At 41.1% G+C, this 18,256-nt stretch overlaps 1 protein-coding gene across 1 annotated transcript; it reads right to left on the minus strand.

Moving 5' to 3' along the window:
• Positions 1–9,034: 9,034 nt before the first annotated feature.
• Positions 9,035–14,776, minus strand: LOC121499896 (histone H4-like protein type G). The gene is made up of 3 exons (XM_041771140.1): positions 14,708–14,776; positions 14,430–14,650; positions 9,035–9,469 (listed from the first exon to the last, which is right to left on the minus strand). Exons 1-3 carry the CDS (start codon positions 14,774–14,776, stop codon positions 9,370–9,372), a joined length of 390 nt encoding a protein of 129 aa, XP_041627074.1. The 3' UTR covers positions 9,035–9,369.
• Positions 14,777–18,256: the final 3,480 nt, after the last annotated feature.

The raw sequence follows: 18,256 nt of genomic DNA on the forward strand, positions 1-18,256 counted from the left end.
AGCTGCCATTTGCACACAGTACAGGGATAAAGGACCCAGTTTAACACCATGACAAGGGAAAAACATCAAATCAGAATGTAGGACGTTATATAACACAATTGGTTTGGTTTCTCCCAAAAGGTGGAGGACTGTTCAAGATTAAGAGAGACTCAAGTAATATAGCACTGAACAAGGTGTGTTGATTGGATCCTAGTTCTATAGATAAAGCTATACAGGCCATTTTGGAGACAAGTGGGGAAGATTTCAGACTATTAGGTCATTTTATGAATTAATTTTTTTTAGGTTTGATAATGTTCAGATTATGTGGAGAATTCTCTTATTCATAGGAGTTAGATACTGAAATATTTGAGGGTAGAGGCCTCATGATGTCTGCAATCTATTTTTATTTTTTTATTTTAAAGATTTCATTTATTTATGAGAGAGAGAGAGAGAGAGAGGGAGAGGCAGAGACAGGCAGAGGGAAACAGGTTCCATGCAGGGAGCCTGATGCAAGACTCGATCCTGGGACTCCAGTATCACATCCTGGGCCAAAGGCAGGCGCTAAACTACTGAGCCACCCAGGGATCCCTGCAATCTACTTTTAAAAGGCTCAGCAAAAACTGTGCATGCACCTAGACATATCCACAAAAGTGGTGAATTGTGCTCAGTTACTGAATTTAGGTGATGGTTATAAAGATAATTGACCAACATATCTTTTATCTTTTTTCTTCGTTTGAATATTTTATAATACAAATTGGGGAAAAATAAAACAGGTGACAAAATGTGTTGAAAGTGATCTGTGTCATTATGAGAGAGATGCTCTGAACAGGTTGAGTGTAAAGATCTGTCTTCGTGCAGAGAGGGGACAGAAGCCGCAGGACAATCGATCCCAGGTTGTGTGTCAGAGGTATGTGTATTATTCCCTTTGTGCCGAAGTTGGCCAGAGGTGAAGGACATGGAATGGGTTGCTTTGGGCCATGCTAGCAAAGAGTAGGACAACCACCAGAGTGAAGATTCAGGGGACAGTGAGTATTAAATGCCATGGAGCTCGGGGAAGAATTTCTGAAGGAGGGCCAGCAGTTGCCTGAGTGAGGATGGTCCCTCCTGTCAACTGAAGAACTGGGAATCAGCCTGCTTGCATCATCTTTTTCGAATATTGTGATCATCCACTTTGTGCTGTGTAGTCACCAGTTTTGGTTAATGTCACTGTTCAGTTAAGGTCAAAACAGGCAACAGAGAGCCCCCTCACATTGGGCTATAGGAAGAGATTTTCCTAAAGAAGCTATTTGCAAACTGAGTGCAGGGAACAGAAACCCCAAGAAATTGTAACTCACCCCAGTCCTGGTAAGTGGGGCATCTTATCCCCTACAAGCTTAATGGGGCGAGGAAAGCAGTTAAGAGAGCTGCACGGGGAGGGATCCCTACCAGTGCTGAGGTGTTGAGAGGGGAAGTCTGTGGGGACCCCTGGAATGGGAATAAATACTCACAAAACCCATCTCTCCTTTCCTCCCAACTCCTACAGGTGGTTTCACTGGCTGAACCCAACCAGAGGTGGGGGTCCAGGTAACATGTTGATGAGATCCACACAGGGGAGCCCTACATGGTTAAGGGTCAGGGGGAGAAGGTAGAGCTAAGTCTGGAGGCCAACTGGAAGATACCCAGTACAGTTATGTTTGAAGTAGGCCATCTCCATGTTTTATAAAGTGAAAGATCTAGAAAGTTATCTGTTCTTATGACAGATGAATCTTTTGAAAGATTTAAAAGTCTTTGTCTTGTGACTGGAAGTAGCTTGTAGGGATGATGTCACAGTTCAAAACATTCATGGACCACATAGGACTTTATAAACTATTATAAAAAACTTACTCTATATACCCCATTTCATAGAATTAAATATTTACTCTCTAAATACATGAATTTTGAGTTCAGAATGATGTATAATTGATTGGCATTTCGTTTTCCATGGGAAAAATTGAAACCTGACAAAATAATTCATGTGTTTTAAACTTAAAAACAAACAAAAAATGAAACAGAAACAGAACACAACTAAAAAAAATAGATGTTAATTCAAGGTTGCATTTAGAAATTTTAAAAGATTTTTTAAAAGTTTACCACAGATAAATGGTTATTTTTAGATTCTTCTATGTGAATTATAGAACTTGGTTTTTTGCTTCTGCCTTTACCTTCCCATTGTGAGCTATTTTTCGTAACTTCCTCCAGTTTGTACATGTGTTTTTTTAAAAGATTTTATTTATTTGTAAGACAAAGAGTGTGTGAACAAGTGGGGAGAGGAGTAGAGGGAAAGGAGAAGCAGACTCCCAGCTGAGTGTAGAGCCCTACACTGGGCTTGATTCCAGGACCCCGGGATCATGACCCGAGCCAAAGTTAGATACTTAACCGACTGAGCTCCCCAGATGCCCCTGTGCATGTGTTTTAATATGAACATGATATTTTGGACAAGTATATACCAGATTTTTGGGTAAGGTTTTAGCAGGGCTGCTCAGCTTATAACAAGGTCACTGCATGATTTTGGTACTTTGCTACCTCCAAACAGATATCTATAAATCTTTGCTCCATTTCTTAGACATAAAGTCCTTTCTAGGATATATATTTTCCCATTGTTACTTTTTTTTTTTTTCAATCATAGCCAAGCTTTTCAATCAACTTTCCCTTAGGCACCAGAATATTTTGGGCCCTTGCATGGCAGGGTTTATTTATTTATTATTTACTTATGATAGTCACACAGAGAGGCAGAGTGACATAGGCAGAGGGAGAAGCAGGCTCCATGCACCAGGAGCCCGATGTGGGATTCGATCCCGGGTCTCCAGGATCGCGCCCTGGGCCAAAGGCAGGCGCCAAACCGCTGCACCACCCGGGGATCCCCGCATGACAGGGTTTAAACAGCGGACGAGAGGTAGAGTGACTGGCTTAGTATTGTGGTTCCAACACTTACTAGTTGTGTGATAAGTCACAACCTTTCTGTGCCTCACTGACCTCATCTGTAAAATGGTGATGATACCTTCCCCACAGGGTTGTTGTGAGGGTCTTGAAGTCAAAGAGACATGGTTGAATCTTGGCTTCTCTCTTTTCTGGTTTGAGATCTTGGAAAGTGTTAACACTTGGAGTGTTCACACTCCAAGAAGTGGTGTGGAGTATTACACAGTGTTTGAGAGTTGAATTTTTATCTCTAAATCTTAGTTTAACCCATGTGAGGGATAGATGATGATCATCAATACATTTTGAATGAATTTTTCTCTTATATTTTGCTTCTAAAACCCAAAGCATCTTCAATTCTCCAAGAGAAGAGAGGAAAGGAGAATTTTGAATCATAATAGGGTTCTTTTAGCTCCCACTGTGGTTGGGAGCATGTGGCCACTCTGAAGACAAGCACAGGGTTACTTTAGCTCTCCAGGACAGGCAGCACCCATGGGACCCTCTGTTCTCTGCCTTTCCACCTATTCTTTGCGAACTTGGCAGCACTCACATCATTCAATGGAATGGCTACCTGGCTTTTCCAGCCCCAGGAGCCATAATCCTCTCCTCCAAGATTTCTGTAGCTCCTCACTATAGACCGAAGTGGGTTGGTTGCTTGTGTTACGGGCTTCACAGAGCAGATTTTTCCCTTCTCTTAGTTTTTTGGCTGGTCAAATATTTGAACTTACATAAGACAGAATAACAGAGGAACAGCAAATATCATACATACGAGGGCCCCATAAAAAGTAGATTCCTCAACAGTCACGTAATTGAGGTTTCTATCATCCTGAGCTAAGAAGGGGGCAAGGGGGTGGGGATCCAACAGGGAGGAAGATAATTTACAGGAAGATGGGAAGAGCAAGTGTTTGGTAAATAACATTTGCCATGGCATGCACATAGGTCTTTCTGACACAGAACTTACCTGTGTCATAGCCCCAAATGATTATTAGGCTTCTCAGCCTCATCATTGATTTTGTTTTAGTTTCTCAACAAGTGCTTAGGCCCTTGGGGGAATGGGCTCAATTCAAACCGCACTCCAATTAATTTGTAAAGAAGAAAGCTAATATATAAAACTAAAATGGCTGTTACATCTAGGGTTGTGGCCTTGAAGAGCAGAGGACTTCAGAATTTACAAGAGCTGTTGAGAGAGATTCAGTGACTTGTCTAAGGTTACCTCGTGAGGTTTTCTGAGAGAAGCCTGTGGTCTTTTTACTAAATGTCTGCTTAGCTGATAACTGTTTGTTTACAGATTGTGGTTGAATCAAACTAATAGTAAGGATTTAAAACGTGTGTTTCTCCAAAGCTGATGGTTTTCCTCCCCACTGCTATGTATGCGATGCTGATATTCTTGGTGAGGTACTTGATTATATGTGATCACAACATTGCAGGTAGGAGGCATTAAGAGGAAAAGGACTGAGGTTTCCTCTTGGGATATTACCTCTACTTATATTCAGCACACACCAGATGTCCTGAGCACCCACAGTGTGACAGGTACTATGCTAGGTACTTGTGAGAGGAGGCAGACAATGCCCAAGTGCATAGAGAAGGTAATTTCAGATGGTGAGCAGTGTTGTAAAAGAAAGAAACTGGGTGATTTCATAGCAAATGGCCTATCACTTTAGATGGGACAGCCAGGGAAGTCTTCTTGGAGGGATTGCATCGTACTTAAAAGATCTGGAGTTCAAGAGGGAGCTTGGCTGAGGGTGTTCCAGGCTAGGGGATCTGCAAAGAGGAAAGTCTCAACGCGAGACAAGCTTTGTGTGTTCTGGGAACGACAGCGCAGCCAGTATGGTTGGGGAAAATAGCCAAAGGAGGTGACCAAGCCAACTGAGAACCTACTAGGAACAAAGTAGGAAAGGTGGTCAGGGATCTTGCAGATGCTGACAAGGATTCTGGTTTTATTCACACAGAGAAGGAACATCTGGTATAGGTTTCATGTGTCAAAAGATTCCCTGTGGAGAAGCCACCTCTGTAGTTTAGCAGATGTCAGAGTGGATCAGAGTGCAGAGCAATGTGGAGGCGTGGCAAGAGTGGAGTAGGTCTTACATGAAGGTGGAAAGGTGGGGGGAAGTGGAGAGAAAAACTGACTTTCACTCTAGGATTACTATACTTGGAGGGCCAACTAAGCCTTACCACCCACTGCACCCTTTCCCCCTCAACAATGCTGCACACCCGTTGGCAAGTTCTTTTGTCTCCTTTTAAAATAAGCTGTATCAGTCTTCCAGTAAACTTGGTCTGGTCCTCCCACTGTTGGGACAAGAATGATGCACTAATTCATTCTGTATCTTTTTTTTTTTTTTTTTTTAAGATTTTATTTATTTATTCATGACGGACACACAAGAGGCAGAGACGAAGGAAGAGGGAGAAGCAGGCTCCCTGCGGGGACCCTGATGCTGGACTCAATTCCAGGACCCTAGGATCACGACCTGAGCCAAAAGCAGATGCTCAACCACTGAGCCACCCGGGCATTCCATTCTGTGTATTCTTTTATATCAGCCACATTTTAGATTAATACTTCCTCTTTAGAGTGGCATCTTGGGTCTGTTCCTGAGGTTCAGGAGCAATCTGAGCCACGAAGGACATTTAACATGAGTGAATTTTTACAAGTCAATTCATGTCTGAACCCCTGTAGAAACAGGATAAATCACCATACCTACCTCCCAAAATTGTTGTGAGGACCCAATTAAACACTCTGGGTACACATTATGAACTTTATAAGAAAAGTGTGAGTTACTGTGACCAACGATTCCACCCCTACGAAAGCCTTACTATCTGAAGCAATTTACCTAATAACAAGCTAAGGATTTTACAGAAATGACTATTGTTGGTTCTTAATTGTTTACATATAACTTTCTGACTGTGACATGGCATTTTGAATTTATGCCAACTGCGGCCTGTAAGTCCTTTGAGCAATGACCTGATTCATTTATGCTTGGAGTATAATATTTGTTCTGTCTATCTGATTTCATTGTATCTTCAAAACAGCCTGGCCAGAGCCTATGCCCCAATCTAGAGATGGGAAAGTGGGGCTGAGAAGTTAAGTCAACTGAATCTAGGGCCTATAGGAACAAAAGTCCATGGTCTTTCTTCTCTAGCATTCTGCTTTATTTTCAATAGTTATCCATTTATCCCTGCTTTACCTTTTTCTCTTAATAGCACATGTGTCCTACCAACAGTTTGGGGATGAGCCACTCCCTGACCCCATGTGATTCTGGTTAGGCTGCCCTCATAGCAGGGTGATAGAATGGATCCCTCATTTGGAAAACGGTGCAGTCACACAGGGATGATCTATGTTGTGATTTTCTCTTCTGTTCTGCTTTTTTGTTTGTTTGTTTTTTTGAGAGAAATAGAGAGCTTGTGCATGGGAGCGGGGTAGGGGCAAAGGGAGAGAATCTCAAGCAGACTCCCTGATGAGCATGGAGCGAAATGTGGGGCTCAATCTTAGGACCCTGAGATCAAGATCTGAGCTGTAATCAGATGTCAGACACTTGACCACCTGAGCCGCCCAGGCACCCCTGTTCTATGTATTTTTGGCATATTAGTCAGTCATTTGGCTTTTCTCATTTGTGAAGTTCCTGAGCTAGTCTTTTGTCCAATTTCTATATAATTTCCCCCTTTTTGTTATTAATTTAAATAGGTATTGATATATATTCTAGATCCTAGCATTTTGTCAGTTTTATATCTTTTTCAGTTTTGTGACATATTTTTGCTCTTTATATGGTTGCCCATACAAACTGCATTCTTTGTTTTTAATACCGTCACATTTATTCATCTTTTATTTTATTTTTTCCTTTTTCCTGTCTTATTTTACAAATTTTCTTCTCTAATCCAAGATCACAATGATACTTATGCTATTTTTTAGAAGTTTATGTTTTGCCTTTCATGTTTCATTCTTTAGTCATCTTGGGGTGAAATTTTAATTCATTAATTTTTCTATGTGGATATCCAGCTTTCCAAGCATCATTTATAGAAGGCATCACATTTCCCCTGCAGGTGTGTTATGCCTTCTCTACCCCATACTGAGTGCTCCCAGGTGTGAGAGTTCCTGGGTTCTCTATTATATTCCGGTGGTTTTTTGTCTGGACTTTTATCAATATAATATATAGTCCCACCATGATGTCTTGATGATCTTTACTATCTGGGAGCACAGTCCACCTCATTGCTTGTCACATAGGAGATTAAGTATTGGTTTTATTAAGAATCCAAACTGCACATCTTAGAAATAAAAGAATTATGCCTTTTACTCTGGGAACTAGAGTTTATTATGTCAAGTGTAGGTTAAGTTCCCAGGTAAAATCTGAAGTCAGATTTTCACAGCATGACAGAAGGTTTTTTATTTATTTTTTTTTTTTTTATTTTATTTTTTTTTTAGCATGACAGAAGGTTAAGGCTACTTCAATTGGAGGGTGCCTGGGTGGTGCAGTCAGTTAAGTATCTGCCTTTGGCTCAGGTCATGATCCTGGGGTCCAGGAATCAAGCCTGGAGTCCACTACTCCTTCTCCATCTCCCCTGCTTCTGCTCTCTCTAATAAATAAAATATATATATAAAAAAAGTTACCTCAATATATTAGTTTTGTATTAATTTCCTGTGGCTGCTTTATCAAATTAACACAAACTTAGTTGTTTAAAAGAAAAACACCCTGAAATTTATTAGGGTTTTCCACTTCTGGAGGTCAGATGTTCAAAATGGGTCGAAGGTATTAACAACGAAGGTCTAGAAGAGAATTTTTTTCTTGCCTTTTTCAGCTTCTAGAGGTCACCCACATTCTTTGACTCATGGTCTTTCCTGTGTTTGCCAAGCACTCTGATGCAGTCTCCACTTCCATGGTCACTTCTTTTCTGACTCTCATGTCTCCTTTCATAAGGATTCAGGCATTGCATGGAGCTCACTGCACAATTTGGAATCATCACCTCATCTCTACACCTTCTACTTCATTGCATCTGCAAAGTCCTTTTTGGGAAAGTAATGTGTTCCCAGCCTCTGAGGACTAGGAAGTGGGCATCTTTGCAGGGGGGGCCGGGCTGGGTATTCTGTCCACCGTGGCCGCAACAAGGAATCAAGCCTTTCTGCATTTGTGGGGGTTCAGAGCATGCCACCTCAGTAAATGCTGGTTTGATATCAGAGATCAAGTCAATTGGACTTGATAATCAAAATATTGAGTATTTTGGGGCACCTGGGTGGCTCAGTTGGTCACGTGTTTACCTTTGGCTCAGGTCATGATCCCGGGGTCCTGGAGTCAAGTCCCGCATTGGGCTCCCTGTTTGGCAGGGAGCCTGCCTCTCTCTCTCCCTCTGCTACTCCCCCTGCTTGTGCTCTCTCTCTCTCTCTCAGTCAAATAAATAAATTTAAAAGAAAATTGAGTATTTTCAGCTAAAGGCATTTGAAAAACAGTAGATGTAAGAAGGGTGCTCTGACCTTCCTTTTACTTTCTGAAAGCAGGAGCTAAAATTCCCATGTGACAGGTTGCCCCTCCCTGTCCCAGGAGGAAAAAACATTCTCACCAGAGACAGGAAATGAAATGGAGAGAAATCTGTAAAAATGGACTTTATTAAAATAACTCTTATCTTCCTTCAGCCTCCCTATATCATTCTAATTACTTTTTTCATAATTTCCTTTGTTCAACCAAGTATGTAAGTACGTAGGCCTAGCCACTTCTCTGGGTTTTTGTTTTCTTGTGAAGACTCCATGTACATGGAAAATAAAATTTGTATGTTTTTATCCTGTTCATTTTATCTCCCTTACACATCACTGTTGTGAAGCAACATTATTTATTTATTTATTCATTTGGGGGCAGAGGCAGAGGGAGAAGCATATTCCCTGCTGAGCTGGAGCCCAACATAGGACTCGATTCCAGGACTCTGAGATTATGATCTTAGCCAAAGGCAGATGCTCAATTGACAGAGCCACCCAGGTGTCCTGAAGCAGCTTTAAGTATCTAAAATATACCAGAAAGCATTTAAAACCACTTTATATATATACATATGAATATGAGTTTATGTTTTGTTACATATTTTATATATATATATATATATATATATATATATATAGAGAGAGAGAGAGAGAGAGAGAGAGAGAGAGAGAGAGAGTTCGTTCTTAGTCGCAGACAAGAAAGGCTGACTCTGACTGATCAAACGTTAAAGGTGATGTTTAAAGGAATAGATGACTACGTTCTGGGGAGGGCTGTGGAACCAGGCCTGAAGACACTTCCAGGTACAAAACCCAAAACCTAGCTATGCGGTCAGCCTGGCACTGCCATTACAGCTGCCATCAGTACTTGACCCACCTGGAAGCCATGGTTGGTGCCACTACCAAAGTCTGGATGTTCTGATAGCTCCTGTCCCAGCAGAAGGGTAGCTCCAAATAGTCTCTGCTGTCCCGTCCATCAATTCTGAAAAGAAGTCTTTGGAAGGTGAGCCTGATCAGTGGCGCCTGGTCACATATATCCATTTCAGCTGTGCGGGAGGCTGACGGTTGCAGGTCGGGTGCCCGGTTACGGGAGGCCAAGCTCTAGCCTGGGAACTGCACAAATGTATGAAAGAAATAAATGGGGCGCCTGGGTTGGCTCAGCGGTTGAGCCTCCACCTTTCGCTCAGGGTGTGATCCTGGAGTCCCGGGATCGAATCACAGGATGGAGTCCCACATCGGGCTCCCTGCTTGGAGCCTGCTTCTGCCTCTGCCTATGTTTCTGCCCTTCTCTCTGTGTCTCTCATGAATAAATAAATAAAATCTTAAAAAAAAAAAGAAAGAAATGGACCAGTAGTTTATGCAAATAAATGTTTGCAGTAGTTTGCAAACATTTTGTCTTCCAAGTTCCCCAGAAGAAAACAAAACAAAACAAAACCATATATGCTTGAAACCAAAATTTAATGATGTTATATTTTCATGTATTAAATGAAATGGTACTTTGATATTTTCTATCCATTCCATTCCATTCCATTCCATTCCATTCTATTTCTATTTCTATTCTATTCTAATAAAATCCACATCAATGGATACAATGTAGGAAAGATGTTAGGGCTCAAAGCCGATGGCCAAGAAAGAATTCCTGAGATATCTTTGGTGCAGAAAGGTGGTTTTATTAAAGCACTGGGATAGGAAGAACTGCCCTGGAGGAAGGAGGGGCCCATTAAATACTTTCCAGTTGGAAGGAGGTTAGAGATAGAGTAAGCCTTTCAGGTATTTTGGAAGCAAGGTTTCCAGGATCCTGAGTGGATTAACTATTGTTGGGAAAAGGTCATTTATTACTGTTTGGTAAAAACTCAGTCATGAAAAAAAAAAAAAAAAAAAAAAAAATCAGTCATGAGACTCTTCAGATGTATATCGGCAGGTCATATGCTTGGAGGGTGATTGCCAACAAGTATCTTGGCAGGGGCGGGGGCGGGGGTGGGGGTGGGATGGGGAGGGTGGGGCTAGAGATAAAGGAAAGTTTCAAAAGGATTTTTTAATGTTAAAGTAGACTTACAGGATCCTGGAGGTTAGGATACTTTTAAGCTATGATTGCCCTTTGCCCTTAGCAAAGTATTAACATTGAGGCAATTTCTAGAGGAATGTCACTCTGCCTGCCTGTTTTAAGGGCTTTGTCAGTGGGTGATAAGTAGTAAGGAAATTTTATTTTTCTTTTGTCTTTGGTTCCCACATCAGATATAGGTAAATCCAAATTTTAATCTTGGATTCAGAAGTGCAGTCAAGGGACACCTGAGTGGCTCAGTGGTTGAGTGTCTGCCTTTGGCTTAGGTTGTGATCCCAGGGTCCTGGGATCAAGTCCCACATCAGGCCTTTTGCAGGAAGCCTGCTTCTCCCTCTGCCCGGGTCTCTGCCTCTCTGTGTCTCTCATGAATAAACAAATAAAATCTCAAAAAAAAAAAAAAAAAAAAAAAAAGAAAGAAAATTTTAAGAAAAAAAGTGCAGTCAATAACTCTGAATAAACATACCATTTTCAGAGTAAATTAATTTGGATGATTAAATATTTTCATAAAAGATATGTTGCAATAACTGTTTTTCATACTGTATATGTGAATATGCTAAAAACATAATAACATACATTTCTAGGAAAGTTTACATTATATTTTTTCTTTTTTTTAAATAATAAATTTATTTTTTATTGGTGTTCAATTTGCCAATATACAGAATAACACCCAGTGCTCATCCCGTCAAGTGCCCCCCTCAGTGCCTGTCACCCATTCACCCCCCACTCCCTCCCTCCTCCCCTTCCACCACCCCTAGTTCGTTTCCCAGAGTTAGGAGTCTTCATGTTCTGTCTCCCTTTCTGATATTTCCTACCCATTTCTTCTCCCTTCCCTTCTATTCCCTTTCACTATTATTTATGGAAAGTTTACATTATAGAAAAGATCAACTCAAGTTAGAGAACTAAAGAAACAGTTTTTTGCTCTTTTCTTTTAAGTATGCTTCACACCCAACATGGAGCCTTGAAACCATGACCCTGAGATCGAGTCGGATGCCCATCCAGCTGAGCCACGCAGGCACCCCAATAAATAGGTTTTTGAATCACACTTAAAGCAAATATGGACCTACCAAATCCTGCTAATCCCTCTTTTATTTTCTTTCTCTTAGAACTCATGCCAGCAAAATAAAGCTTAGGAATTCCATAGCAACATATGGCTATTCCATTAAATAGTGATAGAAATCTAGCTCACTTTGATTACATATGAGCCTATAAAAGTGGCATTTTTGTGAGAAAATTTTGGGTAAAATTATCCTCTTTGAAAGGTGGACATTAAAATAAAGATCTGTAACAACAAGAAACAGGAGACATATTTATTTTACAAATGCAGGTTGGGAACCATTAAACAATTTATTACAAATTAAGGGTTTACAGTCTGTATCTTAAAAGTCTGCAATAGGGCTTTGTAGCTACAAGCCTGACATCTGTCTAAAGGAAAATGTTAAGAGAGGAAAAAGTTCTAGGGGAGCAGTTAATATTAAAGGGGAAGAATTCATATAAAAGTTTTCTTGTGGCCTTTGATAGTGTAATCATTGATTGAATCATTTAGGCATTGCACAAATATTTACTAAGGGAATAACATGTGCTGGTAATTACCTGGGTCCTGAGAATATCAAAATGAAGATATTGTCCAAGTCTTTAAGGCATCTAGGGAGCTGTTTAAGTGTGTAGTAGCTCGGAAGTCGTATAGGGAACTCCGAAGTTGTGTTAGGCAATGTGTGGAGTACATTTTTTGGAATGTTAGGAAGTCCTAGGCACTGATTTTTCCTGGGAGAATCAGGTGAAGTTCTCCTGAAGGAAACTCTTAATGGAATGAAGGGGATCAGGATATGCCCACCCCAAAATATGCCACCCTATATAAGCACTTATACAAAGCATAAGAATTAATTTTGTACTGAAGGCATTTGAGTTCCTGAAATCTTTCTTTGCCTAAATGCGGATCCTCAAAAATAACTCAGTGTCATACATCCCCTCCTCAGGAGCAAGACTAGTCAGTCTCCTGTTGGAAATGAGAAGCTGGTACCACTTCCAGACAGACTGTCATCAGCTATCATATCTGCCATCTACTCTTTTAGGGTCCATTTATCTTTCCAAAAAGTCATTTGCTTTTCCATGAGAGCCCTTCACTCCCTGTTCCCTAAGAAGTGAGATACATAGATCCCAAACTCTAACTTCCGCTTTAGGCTGTCTTTTCTCAGTGTAATTTGCAGGGCCCAGCCAGAGAACCTCAGAGCAGTGGAGGAAAAAGATTTTTGTAGAATCTCCAAAGGAGTTGCAAGTTATTTGTGGAAGAAGAAATGGTGTATATAAAGGACACTGTTGAGGAAAACAAAATTCCACATATGACAAGTTGTTGAGTATATTCAGCTAGAGGAGTCAGCGTTGGATGGGGACAGAGGCTGGAAGAGGAGATTGTGCAGGTGAGCAAGTGCCAGAAAAAACACAAGAATTGGATTTTATTCTGTAGATGTTAGGAGAACCAGTGAAGGCTTTTGATTTTTGTTGTTTTGCCTAAAAGATAGTGAAATGTGCACATCACTCAGTCTCTGACCGCAGTGAGGTGGAGGGATTATAGGGGAAGTGGGGTGATGAAGCATGCAGGGAAAGATCGGACATGAATCTGTGGGCACAGAAGGGCATTGAGAATCGGACTGGAAGGCTATGTACAAGAGACAGAACTTCCCTCTACCCTTCCAGGGTGTCTGGTTGAACCTGAGAATTAAATTGACATAAAACAGATTAACTAGGGGATCCCCGGGTGGCGCAGCGGTTTGGTGCCTGCCTTTGGCCCAGGGTGCGATCCTACAGACCCAGGATCGAATCCCGCGTCGGGCTCCCGGTGCATGGAGCCTGCTTCTGTCTCTGCCTCTCTCTCTCTCTCTCTGTGTGACTATCATAAATTAAAACAAAAAAAAACAACAGATTAACTAGAGAAAAGCATACACATGTTATTTAATATTTTTATGTGTTCATAAATGAAGACCCAAAAAGTGGTTAGGCCTAAGGGTTTACATAGTAGGTTGAACAAAGTGTAGTAATCCTGAAATAGCAACAAAAATAGGGAGGAAAGGAGATGCAGGCTTATTTTAACAAGGCCTGTCTGTACAGATTTCTCTTAGTGCAACTCCCTGTTTCTGGTGATAAATTCTTCTCTTCTGGATATAGAGATGACACCTTTCACATGGGATCATTATGTGCTTTCAGAGAGAAATGGGAAAGTCAGAGCCCCATTCTTGTAACCGTTTTTCAAGTGCCTTTAGCTCAGAATAATCCTTATGCCAAACTGGTGTATGTTGGGGTGGTCTATTCTATCTTTCAGCTGATGCTCAGGTCTTTCCTGGGTGTGTGGATGTCTCACCATTTATGGAAGAGATGGCTCAAGGAGGATCTATAGGCTGATGTGCAGAGAATGCAAGTTTGTAAATTGGTTAGAATCACAAGCAGGAACCCCAAAAGCAAACTGAGAAGAATCATACTCACATAGGATGAATCAGGAAGAAAGGTACCACAAAACCCTGTGAAGAGAAGGGAGGAGAGATGAACAGTGTCAGATTTAGCAAAGATGTTATTAGGTCACTGGTAACCACAGCAAGGGTATTTTTAGTGAGTGGTGCAGAAGTCAGATAACCCTGAATGGTTAATGAAACATGGAGGTACTCCAGATTACTTGGGAGATTTAACATAAGAAAAAGGTAGGAACTGACAGGGCTCTGGATCAAACTGAGACACAGTGTGTACATAGATAGTAAGGCACCAGGAGAGGAATATTAAAACTTAATGGAAAAAGTTGGTAATATGTCATGGGCTCCATTAAAACAGCCTAATGCTGTCCAAGAGAAGCAAGGGCACGTTTTCAGGTAGAGAAAGCAGATATCGAAGAGAAGCAGCAGGGTGAGCATGGCCTGGTCTGAAAGCCACCCTAGCCGGCTGCCAACTACAAGTTTCCAGAACCTGCCAGGGGACGAAGTGCGCGCGAACTAGAGCCCACGGGAAGGAAGGACCAGGTAGCGGCGTTACCTTCGTCCTGCGAAAACAGCTCTTCTTCTGAGGAACACCTTGAGCACCCCGCGGGTCTCCTCGTAGATGAGGCCCGAGATGCGCTTGACGCCGCCGCGCCGGGCCAGCCGCCGGATGGCGGGCTTGGTGATGCCCTGGATGTTGTCGCGCAGCACCTTGCGGTGGCGCTTGGCGCCGCCCTTGCCCAGCCCCTTCCCGCCCTTGCCGCGACCAGACAAGACCTACAGTGAGTGACAGTCACACTAGTGCCGACATCCTGGCTGCGGCCGTTTATATACCACTGCTGCGGCCCTTTGCGGAAACTGAAACGGTGGAGGCGGGACCGGCACCCGCTCCGCCTCTTCCATCTCTCCGCGCGGGGCTCGCGGCTGAAGCCTGGAAGGGGCGGAGCCTGGGACTCTCCCACTCGGTTTCCTCGCAGAGCGGGAATCGCGGGTTTCCCTGCCCAGGTCCGCCTGTGGGTCCCTCCGATCCTTGACGTTTGTTTAAGTCCCCTAAGCTCTTTTATCATTTATAAAATGTGAAGATTCTTTTAAAAATACAAGTACTAATGCTTACAATTTTAATAATACTTACTTAAATTTGGCAGATCAAAGGGGAACATTCCCTTTGCCCGAACTTGTAGACTTAGGTGGTTTTCAGCATTCCTGATTAAAGAGGGAGCTGTAGGACGGGGAGCAAACCTTAATTGGATTTCTACTCTTTACTCCCAAATTTATAAAGCACCATTTGCATCGTAGAGATGAAGAATCCCAGACCCGGAGACCTCACTCTGTTCCAGTAAATGATATTGTTGGGGTTAGACCGGAGGCCTTCTGATTCCGGTCTTGTGAAGTTGCCATCTACCACTGATCTATGTCAGTAAAACATTGAAGATACGTGCATCATGCTGTGCAAAAGTTTGTAAATCAACAGAAGTAATAATAAAAATCAACGCTAAGAAACTAAAATATTGTCCAAGTAAAAAAGAGAATTAATGTTCTACACACAGATGATACATTGATATACCTAATAAAGAAATGCCAATATTTACTCATTCTGCACACTCGTAGTAAGTGCCTCCCTTCTGTGTCCTATAAAAGGTAATTAAGAAAAATTCCTTCTCTGCTGGTACCTATGGTATAGGCAGTCAGCAGATTATTCATTTCACTATCTGAAATTTAACTCAGTTACAGTTACCTGAAAACTTAAGACACAGTGATCTCCTTATGCACCAAACAAGAATCACTGATTCGTTCACTCATTCAACAAGTTTGGGTCTAGTATATGCCAATATCAGTGTACAAATACCAGGTTTACAAAGAGGATCATACATGTTATTTCTTTCTCTTTTTTTAAAGAATAAAAAGCTTAGAAGAGTGAAGAGAAAAGTAAACTCAGGGTGAGGGGTCAGACATCAGCCCAGAATGCAGTTTCTGCTGAGCAGTAAAGGGTGGAGAAGCTGTATCCCAGCAACAACAGCATCACCTGGAAGCTTATTAGACACACAGGATTTAAGATCCAACCCAAAGTCTACTGAATTGACATGGCAATTAAAAATAACAGGATCTCAAAGTAGGTGGTACGCTTTCTCAAGTTTGAGAAGAGTTGTTTTAAAGCAGTGCTGCCCTATGTTAGCCACTAGCCACGTGCTCATTTAAATTTATATTACTTAAAATTAAATCAAATTAAGAATTTCTTCAGTCACTACAGCCATATTTAACTGCTAAATAGCCACATGTAGGTGGTGGCTGTCTATTTGACAGTGCAGATAGGGAACAATTCTATCCTTGCATATATGCTGTTGGGCTGTGCTGTGACAGTAAATTTCTTCTGAGGAACTTCTACTCCAGACTGGGAAGGGACTGTGGTGGATGTTTGAAAGTGAGATTTACTGTAGGAAGTGATGATTAGAGTATTTTTGAAATATGATGGAGAATAATCAACTTCTGGGTATACCAGATAGTATAGACAGAGGGGGACATACAAAAGGAAATTGGAAGTTTGACATCAGTAGTGCCCTTCTTAGGAAATAAAATGAGATATAGTTATCCTTGAAGAGGAGTTTCAAGTGGGAGAATGTCCTCAGATGACAGCATCTGATAGGAAATTTAAAAAGATGTGCTATCTTATGGCCCTTCTGAATACATTTGACCCAAATGCAATGCTCTATCTGCTATCGAGGCCTTATGTTTTCTTCACTCTTTTTGGTATTTATTTAGTATTTACTTATAGTCCTATTTCTCCTTAAACTTTGAGATTCACTGAATTTTGGAACATGAAAGTACAGCCACTGTGGACTGACCTGATGAGTGCTACCTAGATCTTTCATGGTGGTTTATGAGAGCGATCACTCATCCAGCTGTGTTTTTTCTCAGTTATTATTATTATTATTATTGTTTTTAAAGATTTTATTCATGAGAGATACAGAGAGAGAGAGAGAGAGAGAGGCAGAGACAGGCAGAGGGAGAGGCAGGCTCCGTGTGAGGAGCCTGATGTGGGACTTGATCCAGGAACTCTAGGATTAGGACCTGAGCCAAAGGTAGACACTCAAGTGTTGAGCCACCCAGGTACCCCTTTCTCTGTTTTTTTTTTTTTTTTTTTTTTTTTACATTTATAAAATAAATGTAAAGTTTCAGTCTAGTGTAAAATCAATCATCTTAATATATATACACAGACTGAGGCTTGAAAGTAATGAACACAATTTTTTTGTGTGGGCTACCAAGGTAATAGGGGAAACATTTCAAGTTTACAGTCCCTTGGGATGAGCCAGCTTTCCAGAATGTTGTCCATGCTACATTTACAGAGAGGTTAAGTACTTGGGTCTTAGGCAGTAGCAGTGATCATATTCAGTCAAGCCCAACCTTCTATAAACATCTGTGGAAGAATTTTTGAGGCAGAATCAAGTCTCAACTATTGCCCTCTGGGAAGGGCAGAGATTACCTACAGTTAAGGAAATAGCCCCAGTGTCTTCTCATTTATTTGGAACCTAAATAGCCCTGGGAACCAGCAAGAACTGTACAAGAATGGAATGGTGACATCTGCTGTGGGAACTTGTCACCTATCTTAATTGAGTGTATGTAATTTAGGGAATGATCAGCTACTGATGTTTTGACTACTATGATGACTGAAATGGTAAACTTTTAAAAATCTTAATTTTAATTCTATCTTTAGGTCTAGATAATAATAATAACCTCTGATCTGAAAAGAAACAGGGCTGATATAATGTTTGGGACTATTGCTATTGACAATGCTATTGAGGATGACAAATAGCCTCTTCCAGATATTCATAAAATGCCTCTGGGGGGAGAACTGCATGCTGCAGATCCAACCCTATAAATCTACCTCTTTATACACAGTATTTGTGGTTGATATATAACATGGACCTAATCCCAGAGGCTTGGTTTGAGTTAATGCTGTCAATAAATGACTATTTAAAAACAAGCCAAGTGCCCTTTATGGAATTAGTTAAGTGTGGAGAGATGACATCTTCCAAACTGATTATCCTATCTTGGATTTATTTGAGAAAATTCTTAAATCATTATTGAATGTAACCTAGAATAACAAAATTTCGATAGTAAGGGTATTTGTTAGAAGAAACATAACACCAAAATACTCTTCTTGTTTATCTGTTTTAAGAAGCATGGAGTTTAATTTCAGTATCCAATTAGTTGGTAGAGAATATTAAATTTGTGCTTACTTACCCAATATTTACCTAATTTCATTAGCTTTGTTGTGTTGCCAACTAAAAGAGATAAAACAGTAAAGTGGGTCATATTGTCTGTGAAATGTTTGTTCAACTTCTTAGGTGGACATATTTAGCCAAATAATTGAGGTTGTGATAGCCT

The sequence above is a fragment of the Vulpes lagopus genome, chromosome 10 (genome assembly GCF_018345385.1).
Source record: "Vulpes lagopus strain Blue_001 chromosome 10, ASM1834538v1, whole genome shotgun sequence".
NCBI lineage: Eukaryota > Metazoa > Chordata > Mammalia > Carnivora > Canidae > Vulpes > Vulpes lagopus.

Bases quoted from the DNA above. Each gene is read 5' to 3' on its own strand.
- LOC121499896 (XM_041771140.1), bottom strand. From the start codon at position 14,776: ATGGAAGAGGCGGAGCGGGTGCCGGTCCCGCCTCCACCGTTTCAGTTT. The intron at 14,651-14,707 runs GTATATAAACGG...CACTCACTGTAG, and splicing joins CGCAAAGGGCCGCAGCAGTG to GTCTTGTCTGGTCGCGGCAA. The intron at 9,470-14,429 runs GTAACGCCGCTA...ACATTTGTGCAG, and splicing joins GCTGTTTTCGCAGGACGAAG to TTCCCAGGCTAGAGCTTGGC.